Here is a 21,781-nt window from a genome sequence, read left to right as displayed (position 1 = left end):
TCTTAGCAAGTGTACATGAAAAAAATTGCGATATCGAATCATTTTCTTATGTATTATATATTGTTTTTTTTCAATTTCTTATGTATTTCTTTGTTTTTTTTACCTTTTGTTTTTCATTGTTTTTTCAATGGAATTTGTTGGGGACTCTTCTGAGATCATAAAAAGCATAAAATAAATACATTTAGACCAGCAAAACTAAAAATAATCATACATTTATGAATTTCGGTTGAAAACACAATTTGCATTGACTTTGAACACAAAACCACGTTTTTGAGCAATTTTTGGTCTGACATGCACTTACATAATGTTGCATAATTTCGGAACCACGTACCCGGGTGACGCAAAATTGGTCTCAAAAGTTGCGCAAGACTTGAAAGTAGAAAGTCAGCGAGCGGCGCAGTCAAAAAAATTTGCGCAGCGAAAATATCGCGCGATTCGTTGAGGGGGGCCTCCAAGGCCCCCCCCCCCCCCGGCCTAGATAGGGTTAAATCAGAGGATCATGGGTTCAAATCCTACTCCAGGTTTTTATTTCCCCAGCGAGACATTTTTCCATCTTGGGATGCATCATTGACTTTATATGGAAATTCTTTTGTGTAAATTATTGTCTATTGTATAAATTATCCTTGTTTAACTCTTTGCATGCTGAATTAATTCTGGGGGGTAGTAATGACAATTGCTTTATAATAATTCATTTGAATCTAGATTTCTATACTGCAAATTTGATAGGCCTACTTAGAATTATTGTAAAGGCCCAGTCACTTCGTTCCGTGCAAGCCATGCGTGTGACTTGCGGGTAAATATTTTTGCTACCCAAAAGTTGCGCGCAGGTAGCCCGCATTGACAGTATCTCGCACGTAACTCATACGCAGTTGCCTGCAGGAGCGCTCGCAAGTCTGATTTGCACTAGTATAAAATAAAGAATTATTACCATTGTTGAATTTGATAGTACAAATGTGCAGAAACTGCAACATTATTGTGCAAAGGGTTAAAAAAAAATTAAAAGGGGCTGTAAGAAATTCAGTACATGTATCTTGTCAAAATACTGTGTAAAGTCTATGAGATTTCATTAATACATGAAAACATAACAGCCATTCATAAGGTCATGAATAACTTAACAGACAGCTTTGTGAAAAGACCCCTATTTATGCTCTTAATATTCGGCTCATTTGTCACTGATTATAATGCACTCCAATTGATCACAAAGACATATCATTTGGAATGACATTGTATTCAGCGGGTCGTGGGTCGTGGGTTCGAATCCCAGCCATGGCGTAATTTCCTTCAGCAAGAAACTGATCCACAATGTGCTGCACTCAACCCAGGTGAGGTACATGTAAATGGGTACCGGTAGGAAGTTATTCCTCAAGAAGCTGTGTGCGCTATGAACGCCTAGCTTAGCCGGGTAATATAGGAGCGCCTTGAGCACCTCACAAGGTGGATAAGTGCGCAATATAAATACCCTATATTATTATTATTATTATTCATCTGTTGATTATAATTGCATTCCAAAAGATTGAAGAGCAATGAATATTCCCATCAAAATATACAGTAAGGCACGTAATCAATTTACTGTCAATAGGAATGCTGTCAAAATACTTCATTAAACAATAATCTTGATAAATCCCTCCCATCAGAGCTTGCTTGATCCATCATATGTCAAAACTAATTAATAAATTTTCTAGCTGGATAATAAAATGAAAATTAATATGATAGCCGGTAATCAATCAAACACACACTCATACATATTTTCATGAAGCTTGAGACTTTATATTTAAACCAAAAAAAAGGATAATGATAACATAAATATTTGGATTAACATTATATAGCGCGTTTTCCAGAGGAAGCAAAGAGCAACTATCAGTAACCAGCATTACTTTTAGCATAATTGAGAGTAATTTGTTCCATAAAAATGTCAAAATAAAACAAAATCATTATTGGTATAACTTTAATCATTTAAAGTCAACCCTATTCAACCCTAACGATGAAATGGAACACTCCACTTTACCTTATTGTGGTATTGCAAATCAAAAGCTGTTTAATAACTTTTGATAATTCTAACTCAACCCTATTTATTGAATGGAACAGTCCACTTTACCTTGTTGTGGTATTGCATGTTTTCATGACTTTCAGAATTAAAACTTAACCCTATCAAATTGAATGGAATGTTCCCCCTTACCTTGCTATAGTAGCGCATGATCTATTTCTATAATTTTATAATTCCAACTCTACCATATTCAACCCTATCAATAAAATGGAACAGTCCACTTTAACTAGTGGTATTACAAAAGCTGTACAATGACCATGGTATGCGGGCAATAGTTCTAGTATTGGTACTGTATAAGCTGTTTCTATAATTTTTCATTCAAACTCTTATCGATTCACCCCTATCGATTGAATGGAACAGTCCACTTTACCTTGTTGTGGATATTGCGTAAGCTGTACAATGACCATGATATGAAATTGGTAATATTGGTATTGCATAGGCTGTTTCTATAGTCTTATCATTAAAACTAAAGCCTCTTCACCCCTATCGATTAAATGGAACAGTCCACTTTACCTTGTTGTGGTACTGCGTAAGCTGTACAATGACCCTGATATGGGGGTGATAGTACTAGTATTGGTACTGTATAAGCTGTTTCTATAATTTGTCATTCAAACTCAACCACATTCACCCCTATCGATTGAATGGAACAGTCCACTTTACCTTGTTGTGGTATTGCATAAGCTGTACAATGACCCTGATATGGGGGTGATAGTTCTTGACAGAGATGACCCTCATGATGTTAGCCGCATCCTCAGCGTCAGGGTCGGGGCAGTACTTGTCACACAGAACCAGACATCCATCCGCATCTTTCATCTGTTTAGAAATTTTATTTAAAAAATATGTGACTATTGGGCAATCTAAAAAAAAAAACACCTACCAATTCAATGTCTGAACTACAATAATAAAAAAAAGCATTTATAAAGTGCTTAATACAATGTTTCTAATTAAGTGGTGCATTTTATTATTACCCAAGCCTTTGCAAGGCGATCCTCATCAGGTGCTCGAGCATTCAAGGAATACGTGGCCTGCTACCCCAAGATTAACACAAGGTCGCCCAAAATTAACTTTAAGATAAAAATGGAGCTTGAAAAGCATCCTAAGTTTTAAAATGATATATAACTTGTGAACTTGATCAACAATTATGTGAGAGCCTCAAAGAATAAGGAGAAAACAAGTTTTACTCGAGCATGAGATATATGCACACTGTGCAATTTTTGTGAAACTCCCAAGCAGTCCACAAAAACAGGTGTCAAAGAAACTCTTGTAGCTCATGTTTGTATCATTTAAAATTTGACAGTATGAAGAAAATTTACCACTTCAGGGACCCGTTGCATAAAACTTTTGCCATAAAACACTGACAAATTTTTTGCCAGAGTTTTCTTAATGTGTAATATTCAATGGCATAATTTTGTTTGCCAGAGTTATATATGGCAAAAGTTTTATGCAACGGGTCCCAGATAAGCTAATTTTCTCATTTTTACTTTTTTAAAGATCAAGATTTGGGAGATTTACAGAGAACCTCTTCTTGCAACTTATTGTTGGAGTTAGCAGCCCCATAGCCAGGGGTTCCAATTAAGGGGATCGATTTCTTCTCTTCCTTGGTTGTAAAATTTGACAAGCAAAATAAAGGCCATCAGTAAAAAAAAAAAAAAAACATTGGTATTTCATAGGCAAGAAACTCTTTTCTCCCCTATTTTTCTTGCTTTGGAAAATATAGGGTGTTCTATTGCACCCCCCATTGCACCCTTCCACTACGGGCTCGTAATGATCATGTCCTTCATCTTCACAACCTTGCATGTTTCTGTGACATTAGGGAGGACAAAAGCATGGATGCAGTCTACACACTGCATTTGTGCTTGAAGGCCAGACATGCTTGGGATTGAAGATATAAACTAGCTTGTTATCATTTCATAAGATACTCTTTGTTATGCGCTTTTGTATTCCGGGCGAGGAGTTGCTTGCCACCATAATGCAGGTCTGTTTGTGTATTACCTTGATGGAAGTTGGAATGTGGTAAATTGAATTTCCTGTTTCCCTTTCTTCTCCTTCCATTTGAAACATTACAGAAGAAGTAACAGAAAATAATGGTGTAGGATCATAACATCGGGTTACCACATAACTGCAAGAAATTGTTTCTCAATCTCTCCTTTAATTCTATAGCAACTCAGAATTGTTTCTTTGAATGCAATACTATATTTATCCTTTTTCTTGTAACGTAGAAATGTCTTCCTTTCAAAACGATAAAACACCTCCCCCAATTTCTAAGGAATCCATACGTCAAGGCCTTTTGTTTGCAGGAATATTTTAACAATATCAAAAGGGCATTCGTGCTCCAACTGACTTCAAGGAATAATAAACATTTTCCTCAACTCTCAATAAAGATGGGTGCGGGCCCATCTAAATCAAATTTAGAATGTCTTCGAATGTGCAGTCATGCCAATGTTCAGAACATGAATTATCCGCTTGGCTTGCGTGCGAAAACGTTGTTATGTAAGCACTGCTCGTTCGAAGGGGAAACAAGTGCCTTGAATTAGTCTGGCCGAATGTGTGGAGAAAATACCCATTCTTTATCACTGATGATCAAAGCAGTTTGCAGAAAACAAGACCTAGGAGATCGATTGACTATAACGTACAGACACATGACCAAATATTTTCAAAACCACCCCTTGTAACATGTTTTCTAATGATAGCTCCTCAATAACAGGGGAGCATTTCATGATATAAATAGTATGTGGTGTTTCACTGACTATTTGTTACAAGCTACTGAAATCCTTGCATCTGATTGGCTCAGAGCAAAACTGTCAGAAAAAAACTATTTGTAGCATAAATGCTCCCCCGGGTGTGGTTAATTCAAATTAGTGTTTAAAGACTTTGCAATATGTATTTAGCTTCCATAAAAAAAACCTTTCACAGGCATAGAGAGTATTTGAATATTATTTGAATTTGTTACCCATAAAAAAAAAGAAGTTTGCACAATGATAATATCAGGAATCAGGAAAAGATGAAAAGCGATATTAATGAATATTTGGTTACCTTTTTAACACCAACTACATCATGAGCATATTATCATGTATTTATCCACAAGAAACTATCTTATTTTGCATTTATCTTTATTGTGCAAGGGTACAGCAGCATATTTGTGTCCTCCTCCATTGTGTCTTGTGCATGAGTAGAGTTGCATACCCCTGTGCCCCCCCCCCCCCCCTTTACATGCAATATGCTTAGTTGTGCACAAGCGGCGCAATATAGTTGAGTCCCCCCCCCCTGTATTGTTGTGAGCAGTGTATGTGTATAAAATCATATAGTTGAGAGCCCACCCCTTAAAAGCATGGCGCACTACACTCAGTTGTTCAAAATTACAAGACCCCCCCCCCCCCCCATTTGTTGACTTCCACTCACCTTAACTCTCTCTAGATCCACTGAATTGAGAACAGATCCCTGGAAGTACTGGAGTTGGGTGAAATGTCTCTTGAAGAGAGCCTGAAGTTCCAGGTCTGGGACAGCACTGCATATAAAATAGAGATGGTGTAGAAGTCATTTACAGCATCATGCACTGAAATTACTTAGGATTTATTATTACCTGAACCTGGGGGTGTTTCACAAAGATTTAAGTATGACTTAGAGTTGCACTTAAATGCCTAGTTGCATGCAGTATAAAAGGCATGGCCGCATTGGTCGAATCATGCCAAGAGGACGCCTTCTACTGCGTATTGATCAATAATATTGTGTGTTGCATATCATGTACGCGTCGGCATTTATGTGCGACTCTAAAGTCATACTTGTTTGTGAAACACCCCCCTGGTCTAACAAGTAAATGCAGTTAGTCTCCTCCTAGGACAGTCTAATACCGCATAGGCCTAACCCATCAGGGCCCTGTTACATAAAATATACCATTAGGGTAATACTTTGTCGTCCAATGGTAATTTGCATGGAATCCTTGATTCTGATAGGCTGTTGATCAGTGTTATCATGGTAATTACCACTGGATGGCAAAGTTACCATACTTTAATGCAATGGGGCCCTGGTCTACTACCTCTTTGGTCTAATTCCCACCTAGTCTAATTGTCATTACGTGTAGAGCCCAGACGGTCTAATCAATTTCATCTACTTTATTATATTGTATGTTTATTTTCGAAATGAACATTTTATTCATAGGTCAGCTAATCATATAAACCAGAGTGGCGCAGGAAGAGATGGATATTAGACTAGCCTAACTGGAAATTAGACCAAACGTTAGGTAGATGAACTGGGGCCTATTTCAAAATGAGTTGCAACTGTTGTAACTTTGCCATTATGGCAACTACCATGGAAACCTTGATTTTGATTGGCTCCTGAGCCCTGTTGCCATGGCAGTTGCCGTAATGGCAAAGATACAACAGGGCCCCTCTCTTACAAAGAATTAAGATTGATCCAATCAACCATAACTCTATGGAAATCCATCAGTGTCATGATTTTTTTTCCACAGGAAATTTGCAAAATGTCCTCTGTAAACAAAGGCGAACACATCATATTGTCAAGAAATCAATGAATTTATGGATATACATTCATATCTAGAATTTTTTTTGAACAAACATGCATTTTATACGTTGACTTTGCTGGCTTTTCCATAGTTGCAATTGATCGGACCAATCGCAATTCTTTGTAAGAAATTAAATGAGGCCCCAGGTTGTGGATGAAAAGGATTAGATAGAACAGAGAGAAGACAAGCAGGTGTAGACCAAGAAGTGATTCACTTACAGAAGCACTAAGATATGACCAAATTGATGTGATTTGCCAAAGAACATGAATCTTGAGAAGATATGAACACACTTATGTGTCCTTTTTTTTTGGTAAAAAAAAAAGCCTAACAATTGACTTTGGAAACTCTTGATGGACTGCTCCCCCAGGGAGTGGAGAAAGTCCATACATTGTGTGCAGGCAAGCCAGGATCCACTGATTGGGGTGATGATCTATCTATACTGCTCTGACGTATCAAGAGCTTTTTCTTTTAGCCAGTATTATTTAAAGAACATGCTAAGAATTGCAAGATTTCTATGACAGACTCACTATCAGCCGATCAAAGGCAATGAATTGAGTAGATTTCAAACCCTATATCCCAACAGCTGTAAAAATATGTTATTATGAAAAATTTCTAAAAGAAGATAGAATGAAAGAGGGTTGTTTTGGTTTGTCCATATGTGCTTTGCAAAAGCAAAAATAGGGAAGGAAAAAAAGGAGAAGGAAAAGAAGAAAATGCAAGAGCTCATGACAAGTACATTACTTCTCTTCGACTTGATCTCGTCTTTAAACACGATAGAACATGATTAGATAGTAGATGGAAAGGTAATTCATGTTGTTTACAAATTTGAGGTGATTATCATTAGCACCCTGCCAATCTCTTGGCATGGCAACATGAGCATTGGCTCTCCTCTTCACGGGGGAACTCTCACAGCCCCCTGATGCAGTGAAATGAGGTGGAGCGGATGGAACGTCTCCAGCTCATGTGATGAGAAATGGTTCATCTGGGCTGAAGTAATTGGTGTGACACGAGGCGCATCCCCCAGAGTCTGGCTGGCAAGAGGAACGATACAAGGTAGTGTAGCCGAGCCTAGGAAGCAATGCTCACAAAGCATTATAATCAAGGACTGATGCCTTCAGGGCTTCGGGGGTGGACTTGATGTTTAAAGGAATCATCAAAAATTAAACAGGGGAATGTGAGAGCCATACTCTCAGAGACAAGACATAAGAAAAGAAACCACAGAGTACGAAGCGACATTGCAAAGCTGAAGATACAATACTTCAACAGCATCAGAATCAAGGATAGCTGTCTTTAGCACTTCAGGAAAGGAGTGGGGAATCATTTAAAATAAGAAAGGGGCTGCAAAACCCTGAATCTTGGAGATATCAGGAAAGAAAGTGTAGGCCTATAGACTAGTGTTGCCTATATAGCTAAAGATGCAACACTAAAAAAGCATCAGAATCACGGATCGCTGCCTTCAGGGCCTTAGGGAAGTAATGGGTACATTTGACGTTGAGGGGATCATCAAAATTACATGAAAAAAGTGGATGTAAAATTCTGAATCTCAGAGACTCTTGCAAAGAAACAAAGTACAAAGCCACGTTGCCTAGCTGAAGATGGAACACTCAAAACGCATCAGACTCACAGATCGCTGCCTTAGCCCTTCAGGGGAGGAATGGGTAGACTTGATGTTGAGGGGATCATCCATAATACAGAAAGGGAGGAGAATCCTGGATCTTGGAGAACTACATGTATGGCAGAAGCAGTGTACATAGCCAAGCTAAGCCCAGGAAACAGAGCTCACGGGATATCTTAACCGTCCTGTTGGCTACAGGGACCCAATGGTCCCTGTACCAAATTCTATGACATTAGATAAATCAGCAGTCAATGGGCTATCAATGATTCACTACTCCTGGGATAGAGAAGTAGTGAGCTTGGATTCAAGCAATCAACTCAGATGACTGGAAAATATGCTACAAAAAAATGAGTTATTACTTTCTACCCTATATCCAATACAAATGAATTCAATGAAGTGATATGATTCTAGTATCAATTTGCAATTAATTTCATTTCCATTTGAATATTACACTCCAAATCATAAAAAATACTGAATATAGCAAATGATCAATGACCATAATTATCTATTAAGAGTGTATACCTCAATATTCAGACTCTTCCATGCTAAGAAAAGCAAAAGCATAATAACAAAGGCTATATATACATTGAACCTTGTCTAGGAGTCATACTTAATATTGTTGACTGATTTTTTTTTCCTGGAATATTCAAACAACCTCATTTTTTTCTTTGAAGATAGGTCAATCATGGATAAAAATGTTAAGGGTGGAGTCGTATTTGGGTAATGTCAAGCAGCATTCTCTAACATCTTTACATACTGCCTTAGGTAGAAATCAAGGAAAAGGCCCAAAACAGTGTTATCAGGGTTCAGTCAAGCTACACATTGACCACATAATTGCCTTGGCACATTGCTTCAAGGAACACAATGTAAGGAGAGTACTCAGACTCAGGAGACAAACTAAGGGTACATATGGAAGGCAATATGTTCCAAAATGCCCTGAAACCCCTGATCAGGGGTTATAAACCACTGATAAGGGGTTTTTACTCTGTTCTGTCTGTGCTCACACAGACAGAAACTATGCAAGTGCAGAGTAAAACCCATGAAAAGGGGTTCTTTTCTTACTTGTGATCAGGGGTGTTAGGGCATTTTGGGACACATCGCCTTCCATACAAGGGAGCATGGTTAATATTCACTTTATCTACAAGCAGTTGGTATATTTCTTAGATCTATAATAGGGAGCTTTGCACCTTGACACGGAAAAATCCTTGAACACTGCAAATGCATTGAAAATGCAAGTCAAATCATAATAAAAGCTGGGAGGTCTTTGTCGAAAATTGGTGAGTGGAAACGCAGTTTCATCCTACGTTTTGGAGCTGACAAAAAATTGCAAAAATGTCCTTTGTCCAAAGTATGGGACGAAAGTGCTGTTGCGATTCACCAACCCTTGACAAAGACTTAATTGCGATGAAGGGCATTTGACAATATGTTCTCTATGTTCCTAAGAGTGTCCTGTGTTGCAGTTGCGAAAACTCTGTTTTAGCTCATGGGCTAAACCCAGTTGGTACTTGGCATGATATTACTACCCCAGCTGTTGAAGCTGAGCCATCATATAGTATAGGCGCTATTAAGGATTAAAGGAATAAATCCTACCAGTTACCTGTCCACCTAACCTGGGTCCAGAGCAGCCAAAGTGGATAAATATCTTTGCTGTTGGAAATTAACCCCTGGAGTAGGACTTAAACCTGAGAGCCTTTGATTGAAAGGCGAGAGTCAGAAAATAGTGACACTCCCACAGAGGACAACTTGACCAGATTTCCTGCAATTCCCGTACTCCGAACATTCCACGCATATGAATTATTGTTTACATGAGATCTCTATCTCCAAGATGTAGCACGTAGAGCTTTTGTCAATATTTGAAAATGTGACAAGCATGACATATTTCACTGTATGTATTGATCTTTATTTTTTATGACACTCGACCGGTGGTAATAGTTTGGATTTTTTTCACAATAGATTTTCAAACTTAAGAAATAAATTGATTTACGGGAGAATCTATATCAATCTTGTGATGGATGATAAATGAGAGTATAAACAAAAATCTTGAGAACAATTTTCCTGTATGTTTATAAAAAAATTCAATCAACTTAAATTGAAACTAGGTTTCAAAAACATATATAAATGGCAATGAAGGAGGATAAAATGAAAGATATGTTTCCATGGGGTCGTTTACATTTTAGTCTTCAAGTTTGATTAATAAAATGATATTCCCAATAACATTTTTTTTGGGGGGAAGGGGGCTGGGTAGACTCATTATTATCAATACTTTCTCGAATCCTATGCAATGAGTTTAACAAGGAAATGCAGCATATCATTTGTTTTTACCTGCATAAAGATAGGCATATATAAGGATTTACGTCCGAAACATTTATCAGTGAAAAGCAGGAAGTTTTATTAAAGACTCCTGGGCCCCGTCTTAAAATAAATCATAATTGAACAAATCAATGGTAACTATGGAAATCCATTAGTGTCATAATTTTTTCTACAGGAAATTTGCACAATGTCCTTTGTTAACAAAGAGAAGCACAGTGAATTTTCAAGAAAACAATGAAAGCATGAATATGCATCATAGTTAGGAAATATTTTGAAAAGTCATGCATTATAGATGTTGACGTTGATGGCCGTCCATAGTTGGGATTGATCGGATCAATCGCAACTCTTTGTAAGACGGGACCCAGAAAGAGCAGTACAGGGGATGTGATTTTCAAATAAATTAATTAAAAATATCCACTTTTCAAGCAATGCTGGTAAATAATAAACAAGACCATTGATTAATGACTTTATCTTGGAGAAACAAATAATTTTCTCTCTCTCTCTTCCTCAGAATAGATGGGAATGATCTGTCGAGCGTCTTGTTAAAAACAAACAGTAAATCACATTGCGTGAAGCACCACTTTTTCTTCGCCTCCACGTAGAAATTACTCAGTCTACTTTCCACGCAAAACAACTCCATAAACACCAGGGGATGAATTCATATTCTTGGCATGTTTTGAGGTGAGGAAAGTAATTTTGGATTTCAGCAATCATACTGCGTTGTAATGTAATGAGAAAATATAAATTTAGGGGCCCCGGAGTGATGTGATTCTAGTATATAATGCTCTTTTAATATACACCCATCGCACCTTAGGAATGAAAACAAAATGCTCTAGTAGTAATAAAAAAAAGAACGAAGTATATAAAATACGATGCCTTTGCTACAATTATTCATTTGAGTCAGTATAGTGGATCTTTGTGAATGATTAATCTCTCTGACGAAAAAGCTTTTGAATAATTATATCCAAGGAAAAATATGCAGAATCAGCACTGAAAATATTAATTCTGATGTTTTAAGGAAATCAATCTTAAGCCTATAACACCTATTATACTTGGATGATGATAAAGGAATTGACATGTCACAGATATATTGGGAAAATACATTTGTACAGACTAGAGAAGGATTATTTTTCAATACTTTGTGAATATTTTTTGTCATTTCGATACAAAATTGACAGTCTAGGTACGATATGAGACATTGCTCATTTTGAATGCATCGATGTCCTCCCTCTTCAGAAAAAAATAGAGACAAGTTTGCAAATACAAAAACAGAATACTTATTTCACACAATGGCAACATATTATTCATTGATTTTGTCACCATTTATGAAACCAAAAGTTTATCAATAACATCAAGGTGTTGCCACTATAAATCATATTGCAATGCAGGTGAGTAAACAAGAGCACCCCTGCTCAGTGCATAAAGGAATTCAGAGATGTACAGCTACAAGAGTATGCACGTTCTCCCAAGACCATGTAGAAAATGATATTGGATGCCATGCCAAGCTTGTAAAGAGGCCTAGATAAATTACCAAAGTGTGCTGCCTGAGCATCCTCAAGATCGCATTTCACACTACAGCTCGTGGCATCAAAGCATGGGACAGAATCAGGGGGGTTATTTGTTTTTTTAGGGGTAGCCGATCCATAATCCATGCTATTGAATGGTAATAAGACGGGTTCATCAATGTAAATGGATTTATGAGTTTGTCTTTTTTTTTTAAGTTGCATGATGTTGACCAGTGACCACTAAGGAGAAAAGGGGTTTCAGTTGACGAGCACAACCTCCTCCTACTCCTACTCCTCCTTCTCTTCCTCCTTCTCCTCATCCTCCTCCTGCTTCTCCTGCTCATTCCCCTTGTCATTGTCCTTCTCCTCCACCTTCTCCTCCTCCTCCTCCTCATATATGAAGGAGTTTAAAAAATCATCATCATCATGATGGTGGTGGCTGCGATGATGATGGTGATGATGATGATGATGATGATGATGGTGACGATGATGATGACAATGATGATGGTGATGAAGGTGATGATGATGATGATTTACTTCTTTATTACCACATAGTGATCATTACCAATCATTGATGATTATGATAAAAATATGGTCAAGATGGTAATGACAGTGGTGTAGTGATGATAATGACCATGATGCTGGTTATGACCTTGATCTTGATCCTGTTAGTTCAAAGTTGATGAAGGTGATGATGATGATGATGATGATGATGATGATTTACTTATTTATTACCATTTAGTGATTACTACCAATTATTATTGGTTATGATAAGAAATATGGTCAAGATGGTAATGACAGTGGTGTAGTGATGATAATGACCATGATGCTGGTTATGACCTTGATCTTAATCCTGTCAGTTCAAAGTTGATGAAGGTGATGATGATGATGATGATGATATGATGATGATGATTTACTTATTTATTACTATTTAGTGATTACTACCAATTATTATTGGTTATGATAAGAAATATGGTCAAGATGGTAATGACAGTGGTGTAGTGATGATAATGACCATGATGCTGGTTATGACCTGAATGAAATTCTAAATCTCGATCCTGTCAGTTCAAAGTTAACAGGGCCCTGTCCACGGAGGATAAGTCTATTGTTACTGGGGGTGCTGAGCATTGTCACAGCACACCCAGTAACAATTATAATCCTCCGTGGCCAGGCCCATGAAAGTTCTTAAGTTTTCTTAAATCAAGCAACCATCCTGATCTTTCCAATCTCTTTAGTATCTCCAAATTACATTAATAATAATAGACATTTATATAGCGCCATCTATCTAGAAATATTCTATTCCGAGGCAAACAAGAAAAGAAAGAAAGAAAGTTTTGATGAGTGTCAAAGTGCCAATAACTAATACTGTTTGAAAAGATAAGACTTCAGTTTGGATTTGAAGGTCTCCAGTGATGTTATAATTCTTTTCAATTCCTATATATGCCAAGAGTCTACGTAGTTGCATTTCATGCTCAATAATCACTTAATGACCTATGTCAGGGTCTGATAACTAGCTTCCCCCAATAAATCAGTCATAATGTTCTCCAATTCCTACATGAAGACTTCCGATAAATGGATATATGTGGGTCACCTGAGAGTTGTCCAATTACTGGGGCATGCTGGGAACACTAACGCTCTACATAGTCACTGGGGTGTGATGTAATATGCAACATGTTCTGCAACCATACGTGAACGTTTTTGTTGCGTGGCAATAAAAGAAATCATTAAAAAAATGATACAGCTCTAGTCTCCCTTGCACATAGCTTAGAAATTGATCCTAGAAAGCTTTTGCAATTGATTGCATTGGCAACGATGCATAATCAAAAGTGAAAAGCGATTGTACAATCAGTCGCTACAGCTTGTGCTGTGCGACCTTGGTGAATTTTCATCAAACAAGAATTATATGGTGTCTAATATGCAATGAGTTAAAAGACAAGACTGTGTATCATCAATATTCTATGAGCTGACAGGAAGGAAAGCAAAGTTAAAGGTATTGTTTAACTTTGTGAGCAGCCGATTTAAAAAATTATCAAACCAAGATGAAACATGTGTACAAGTGCATGTATTAGAACTAATAAACCCTGAAAACAACCATTATTGAGAATGAAAAGCCAAAACTACAAGGCAAACCCCGATTTTGTAAATAGGCGTCTTATAGACGCCTAAATAGTACACATAAGTGTATTGGATGAAATTAAGATGGTGTTTTCGGTCACTTTATATTTCAATTTTTGAAGCACTAAATAATTATTTTCGAACACAATTTTTTCTGGGCTTCATTTTTGTAACATATCACAGACACAGGTGACAAGTGTGACCTTCTAGCTCAGATTTTTTTAAAGTCAAACCAATGTTAAGCAATCACTTTAAGGGTATTTTATGATGGGTATATGAAGGAGCGATGTGTCGTAAATTGTTTTATGCTACCCCTTGAATGTTTTCGTCTTTCGCCAAGAAGTGGCAAGATTGCTTTTAATGCTGCTGTATCAGACAGCATTCTTACACTGCTTTCTTGTTTATCATTCTTTCAAGGCACCATAATCGGATTGCACAGCGTAGTAACTAATGTGGTATTGTCAACCATCTTTAAAGGTAAATTCCAGTTCTGGTAACGATCTCAAAATGACTTTTTACAGAATCTAATATAATGACCACCCAAGTGTCTGTTTGCATGAATGAAAAATATGTGCCAAAGGATTCTGGAAGAAATTGTGTAATTGCTGAGAAATAAGCAAAATAAGCGCGGATTCGGTCACTTCCGTCGGGTCTTTATTCCAGCAATAATAATACACTGTCCCACGTGTGCCTATCTGTGTTGGCAATCTTCAGTGTGATCGTATTTCAGCTTAGATTTTATGATTTCACAAAGTTCAGTTTATGTAACTGTACCAGATCTAGATCCACGATGATATAGTCATACTTAACCTTGGTTTTACAGACTTCCTCACGAAATTAGTGTTTTACTGCAATTACTGTAATTTAGCTTTAAGTCTTCATGATACTACTACGGTAGCAACTACAGCCGTTCTTGCCGATGGCCATATGACTTCCATGATCATATTTCTCATTTTAGATTCCCCTTCTTGAGATGATGATAAGCATCTACAAGCCACGATGACAACTTTCATGCAATACTCTTGTAATTATCATGGGGGAGAGTTTTGAAAGTTTCAAGATGCAATAATCTTTCAGTTCAAGTGTATGGTATGCAGTTGAGGAGGGCTATAAAGCTGAGTAGACTGCAAATGTCAAGGCATTTTGTTTCAAACTAAAATAACACAGATCCCTAACATGATTCATGTTCCAGAATACAAGCCCAAAACAGGGATTCAATGTTGCTGCTCTTTTCATATTGCTTAATCACTTTACGTTTATCTCTATTATATTAGAAGCTTCATCCTTATGATCATAAAGATTTTTAAATAAATTGATTGAATTCACTATATTAGGCCTATGCAATATATTCATCCATCTGATATTGATTCACTAATTGGAGTGAATAAAAGTTACTAGATCAAGAGTTTTTGAGTGAATTTCATCTTTTAACACTGTGGAATTTTTGGACGCTCCGTCTCGTGTTTATGTTAACTCTAAATTCATTCCAAATTTAGTGTTCCTTGATGTCACTACTAAGGGGTTGGAAAGGGAGTAAACATTGACTTTTTAAGAGAGAGAGAGAAAGCATTATCCCAAATCAGATTACAAAATAAATTTGAAATACGTAAGACAAGGAAAACCATGAAATACAACTAAAACCAACCAAATCTTCAATGCGGCTATTCCAAATTCGGAACTGACCTAGGATTAGGCTGAATAAAGTGTATATCTTCATCACTCCTCAGGCCTCGGTGTTCTAATGAAACACAGTATGAAAAATACCATTACGAGGTCATGTCCGTTAGCGAGAAACTCTATATACAATGCCACACTCCCTCTCTGTGTACTCAATCCCATGTTGAGGTGCGAATTGGCAATCCTCTGCGTTTATATGGGAGTACTGATTGGACTATGCTTAAAGGCTGCATTCAGTTGATAGCAGAGCTGCCAAGTTGTATTTTGCATTTTCAGTATTCTTATCCCCCAAAATCAGTATTTTGACCAAAAAAAATCAGTATTTTTACTGTGTGAGATATATATTTTGTATTTTTCCCCAAAACAGTGTATTTCATAATAAAATGCTTGGCGCACTCACCCATCACGGCGCTCAAGCTGCATGCAAGCTAAAATGCTCACTGCTCTTGCAGATGAAGAAAAAAAAAACATTGAAACTTGTGTATATCTCACCCTGGTTTTTACAAAATGATTGAAAAAAAAACAAGTTACCTGAAATTACATTGATCTTATAACCATATTTGTGTACGTTTTATGAAATAGAGACATATAGAGATGATTTTTCTCAATAAATTACGATTTTTGGTTGCAAAAACGTACTAAATACGGCTAAAACATACTGGTTGGCAGGTCTGTGATAGTATTTCATACCTGGGATGGATTTCAACAAATTTTTGTTCAAACATAGATGCATTCAAGCAGGTTCTTGTCAATAAACATCGTTTTAAAAAGGCAAACATGAAAGACTGAAAAACACTTTTTTGAAAGGTGCTTACAATGCAGACCTGCAAAACCAAAGTTGTTAATGAAACATCGCAGATTTTCATTCGACAGAATAAAAATATAAGAATGCGAAAGAGAAATGAGGCAAACAGGGCTTGAGATAAATAAGAATTTGGCGGGTATTAGACCAAGTGAAATTAATGTAGAACAAAAGTAATTTCCTTCGACAAGAAACTGATCCACAATGTGCTGCACTCAACCCAGGTGAGGTAAATGGGTACTGGTAGGAAGTAATTCCTTAAAAAGCTGTGTGCGCTATGAACGCCTAGCTTAGCCGGGTAATATAGGAGCGCCTTGAGCACCTAACAAGGTGGATATGTGCGCAATATAAATACCCTATATTATTATTATTAAAAGTCAATTACACCAAATTGATATTAGGAAATCAGACAAAACAGACATTAGACCAAATGGCCCGTATTCTGAAGTCGGGTTTAACTTAAACTCAGGTTTAAAGTTGTGGTTTAAGTATGGGAAGCCAAAAGTATCAAAATATTTATTAAGTTGTATGTTTCTTATGTTTACTGTGCTCTTTCCTGATTCATCGATGGTGAAGACAATCATCTATTTATACTTCCTAGACAATTATGAATGATTTAAAAGCCAAATGAGCTGAAGTATGATATCTCTACTGTTAGTGATTATGTAACAATTGGCTGTCCATACTTAAACCCCAACTTTGAACTGAGTTTAAGTTAAACCCGACTTCAGAATACGGGCCAGTGGGTTTTATAGCCCATGTGGTATAACACCATCTAAGATAGATAAAATGCTTTTAGACCAATTGAGTATGAACCATTATGACTTCTTGGTCCAAGGTAGCTTAATCACTTTTGAAAGAACGATGTCGGCTGACTTACGTGTCAAGGATGACGATCTCGACGTTGACATCGTCCCTGTCCTTGTGCAGAAAGTCTTTCAAGAAGTTGGAGACGCTGTCGTACGTGATGTGACCGCACACAACTATATGCCTGTGATGGGAGATATAAAAAAAGGGGAAGAATATGAAATGAGACGTGTAATGATCATAAACACAAGTTTCACAACAAAATCAGGGGGAAAATTACAAGAAGTCTCAAAGTGATTTCACCCTCGATATGTTCAAAAGAGCCCTGAAAAATAAAAATAACCCGAGAGAATCTGTGGTAATAATCTTCTATTAAAAAAAAAATCACAAATTTACAAAATAACAGGGAATCATAAAAAACATCAATATATCAAGATATAGGAAATGTACTGAAAAAGATGTTAGGGGATGGTTTATTTTATAGAAAATGAAGAAATAATGCAGGTTATAATATTTCAATATATTCTATTCGAATGTACTACAATTGTGTCTGTGGGATGCATTCAAATTTGTTATATAATGTATAAATGGGCATACATTATATGAAAATCGACATGGCAAAAAATTGTTGGGAGATAATCATGAGGGCCTGGGTGTTCACAAGATCCATACATCCATACACCCACGCACACATCCTCCCACACCCATATGATGTATGAATACAATGCACATTGCCTCATAAAGAATTCTATGTAAAAACACGCTACTACAGAGATACAAATCGATCATGAGATGGATGGGCATGAGGAGAAATGGAAGGATGCATTACAAAAATACCCACAAAGAAATTTGGTGCCGAGATGCATCTAGAGAATGAAAACATCCCCCCCACCCATTACCAGATGGTTTCCATGGCAACCATACTGATGACAGTTTTCTTGTTTATTACGGTAAGGGGGCAAAGGATAGTAACGGAGTCTCAAGCCAGAAGGCAGGGAGACACCATGCTAACTGTCCAGTGCAGGTGGGAATAAATTAGACACGACAAGAGCGATGGATTTTTCAGTTTCCTAAGTAACACGGGGCGGACCCCAAGTAGCCAAACAATAATGCAAAGAGTGTAGCACAACATTCTCAAATTACATTGACATCTTCATATGTATCAAGACGTGAATTGAAATATGCAGTTTTTCCAAGAAAGTGTAAATGACCAAACAGATAGGCCTACCCTTTGTAGCTTTGTTATAAAGTGCTATTCTGCAATCAGCCTCAGATATGAACGTATTATTTACTGATTCCAGTGACATTCTCTTTTTTTTCTAGGAGGAAAAATACTCTACATGGCTTGTGTGAAATAATTTTTTTTTCTTTCTTAGGTGTAAAAACTGTCACATGGTTAGGGTTAGTATGAGAAATGAATACCGACTTAGAAATGAATACTGACTTTTATTGTTTATTTGTTCACAGAGGTATCATGGCGACAGACATCAGTGACAGCTAGTGCCAAGGAGTTACTTGGATCTAAGAAGGAAGTCTGTTCCCAAAGACTACTCCTACAGGTTACATTTTTTTAAATCTGCCTCCTTGTTTATCATAGGGGGATAATCAAAGTTCCCACTGTTTATTTTATGTAGGACAGCCCAATGCTTTGCTCGTGAGGTAAACAATCATCTAATTAATCAATCGTCAAGAGGCACGTGTCTACGCAGAGAGCTGTATTGAGCACACATTATGTACAACCGACCCATGCCAAACCTTCTCTCTCTCTATTAAGGAGTATTCAATGTCTATAATATTTTTAATTTAAACAGCAGCATTAATCGTGATTGAAAACGCGATACAAACACAGAACACAAACGCAATCAGCATTCCACCATTCGTGGTCGAAAATATAAAGCTGATTATTCATCGACTGTCTTTCATTAAATTTCCCGCTCATAAGAGCAGCTTACTGCGCAGTTTGACCTATCACAAGGAAGGTCAATTGTGTTCAGTGTCCCATTTGCGATGCTGAAATTCGTAAAATCGGAGCTGATCGCATTTCCAAACATACATTTTTTGCGCATTCTTCCTCCGAATTGCGATCTGAAAGACGTTTACTTATTACGATCGGGAATGGGGGACATTGAACACACCCTTTGTTTCTCATTATATCCATGTTTTGTAATAGCATTTTCAATCATGATTCATGTTGCTGTTTAAATTTGAAAAACGATATTGAATACAATGTAATTCAGGCTCTGTTGTGGAAGGTAATATTCTATGATCAAAATGATTTTCACAATTATCTTTACCAATAAAATTTATTGGTTACACTCATATATCTCCTTGTTGACATTCTTCTTGTTAATAAATTTGAAAAAAAAAAGTAAATTATTATTATAACCATTATGACTCCAATAATAGTCTACTATTTTTGCCTCTCAAATCTATTCATTCAAACATTTATGACCCAATGAAAGATCCTTCTCAATACTACTTCTTTAAAGTAGAGTATGTGTAGACCTATGATAGAGACATGAACTGTAATACTTCTAGAAAGCTATTCCCAAAACTGTTACTTATGATCATTCATAACAAGCCAATCTCATTGAAATCAACCACAAATGGTATTCAACTTGTCTAAATTCATATTGGTAGTTGATGTTATTGATATTCATAGCCAAATAAAAATAATCATGAGAGCTGAATTGAATATAGAGCCAGAAATCATACACCCAATTAGCTTTAATTCAACCATGGTGTATATTATTCAATTACCTCTAACAGGGGTGATCACACTTCATTACTTATCATTATCAACAACCACACACCAAATTGAATTACGTACGCCAATTGATACTCCCCCATTAATTAAAACAACAAAAGCAATGCCATTTTTTCTGGGTCACTTATCAATGCGAATGAATGTCATGAATTTCATGAATAGCCAAACGACAAGATATCATCTTTTAAATGGTGGCAAGAACTGTATATGATTTGCGACAATGGTTTGATGTGGCATGGCAAGAGTTTATCCAAAGGAGGGAAAACTGCATAATTGGAGGGGAGGAGGTCTAAGGCACATTACTGAAAGTCAGGGCTGCATCTTTAACACGAGAATTCCACAGGCATCTAAAGGCCTGGTCCCACTCTCCGATGGACACAAAACGTACTCATAACGAATACAGCAGACAAATTTTGGGGTTGCTCCATCTGTTTTCATCCGCTCCAGACAATGGACAAAATGGGCGAACAATGAAATCACAGTGGACGGATGCTCGATGGATATAGAGCGTATAACACGTATGCAAAGAGTACACAACGAATACATAACGTTTTGGAACGGATGGCAAGATTCTTTTCCGTTTTACCATCCTCTCTGCATCCGTATTAAAGTGCAATGGGACCAAGCCTTTATCATCTGATCTTCTAATTTAAAACAAAGAAACCAACTGTGAAAGCAAAAAATCTGCTCTAAAAGACACATAGTTCACTGTAAAAACTGGTTCAGTGTTAAAACTGGATACCAGTTGGTGTCCTGAGAAGACCACACCCCAAGGTGTTTAAAGTACACCCTAGAGTTAGAACCATGACATCAAAGAATGTTAAGGTAATAACCAAAAGTGTTGTTAAGACACCCATGGGTGTTGAACAACAATGTACATTTAACACCAAAGTAATGCTGTCATCTATGTACACCGGTGTATATTGATTAACACCACAGTATTTGCTGTGTTCGTTCACAGCATGGTTCAAATTAATCAATGCACTGCAAAAAAAGGCAGTGTTAATTTAACACCAGCCTAGTATCTATATTGGTCCACACCAGAGAGGTGTTGATACAATACCAGTTTGGTGTTAGGCAAACACCAATTTGGCATTTAAGCAACACCAATTAGTGTTAAACCAATATCGGTGTGATTCTCAACTGGTGTTGTTTCAATGCTTCTCTGGTGTGGACCGATATAGATACCAGGCTGTTGTTAAATTAACACCGGTGTTTTTGCAGTGTGTACTTTATGGAAATACCCAAAACTAGTACAGCATGCATTCCATATGACAGCAGCGTAAAGTTTAATTTTGGAAAGTGAGTAGGCTACATGTTCATGAGAAAAAACTGTCATTAAAAGGTAGAAAAACATGACAAAAAACGGTAATCTATCAATTGGCCATATGGCAGTGTGCAAGAGGAGAACCCCTGTTGATATATCATCCGTTATATATGCTGAGATTTAAACTTATGACCCGCTTTATTATGAAAATACAACCATAGAAGGGGGATGTAATTCATCATGTCAAGTTATAACAGTTATAACATCATATTTTATTCAATGTGCAAGTGATATATTTTAGTTTTTATCCTTATTAATTTATCAATTTTGATGATTTGTTTGATTGTTTAAAG

At 36.9% G+C, this 21,781-nt stretch overlaps 1 protein-coding gene across 1 annotated transcript in view; it reads right to left on the bottom strand.

Moving 5' to 3' along the window:
• LOC129281961 (calcium-activated potassium channel subunit alpha-1-like) overlaps positions 1–18,316 on the bottom strand; it is a 91,693-nt gene extending 73,377 nt beyond the window's left edge. The window contains exons 1-4 of the mRNA XM_064113420.1: positions 18,294–18,316; positions 17,468–17,578; positions 5,444–5,549; positions 2,705–2,857 (exon numbers count right to left, since the gene is read on the bottom strand). Coding sequence (XP_063969490.1) covers positions 2,705–2,857; positions 5,444–5,549; positions 17,468–17,578; positions 18,294–18,316 — 393 coding nt within the window. The remainder of the gene's footprint in view (positions 1–2,704; positions 2,858–5,443; positions 5,550–17,467; positions 17,579–18,293) is intronic.
• Positions 18,317–21,781: the final 3,465 nt, after the last annotated feature.

Source organism: Lytechinus pictus, chromosome 18 (assembly GCF_037042905.1).
Source record: "Lytechinus pictus isolate F3 Inbred chromosome 18, Lp3.0, whole genome shotgun sequence".
Lineage (NCBI taxonomy): Eukaryota > Metazoa > Echinodermata > Echinoidea > Temnopleuroida > Toxopneustidae > Lytechinus > Lytechinus pictus.
The sequence above is the reverse complement of the archived record's forward strand: the minus strand, read 5'-3'. Positions and strand labels throughout refer to the sequence as shown.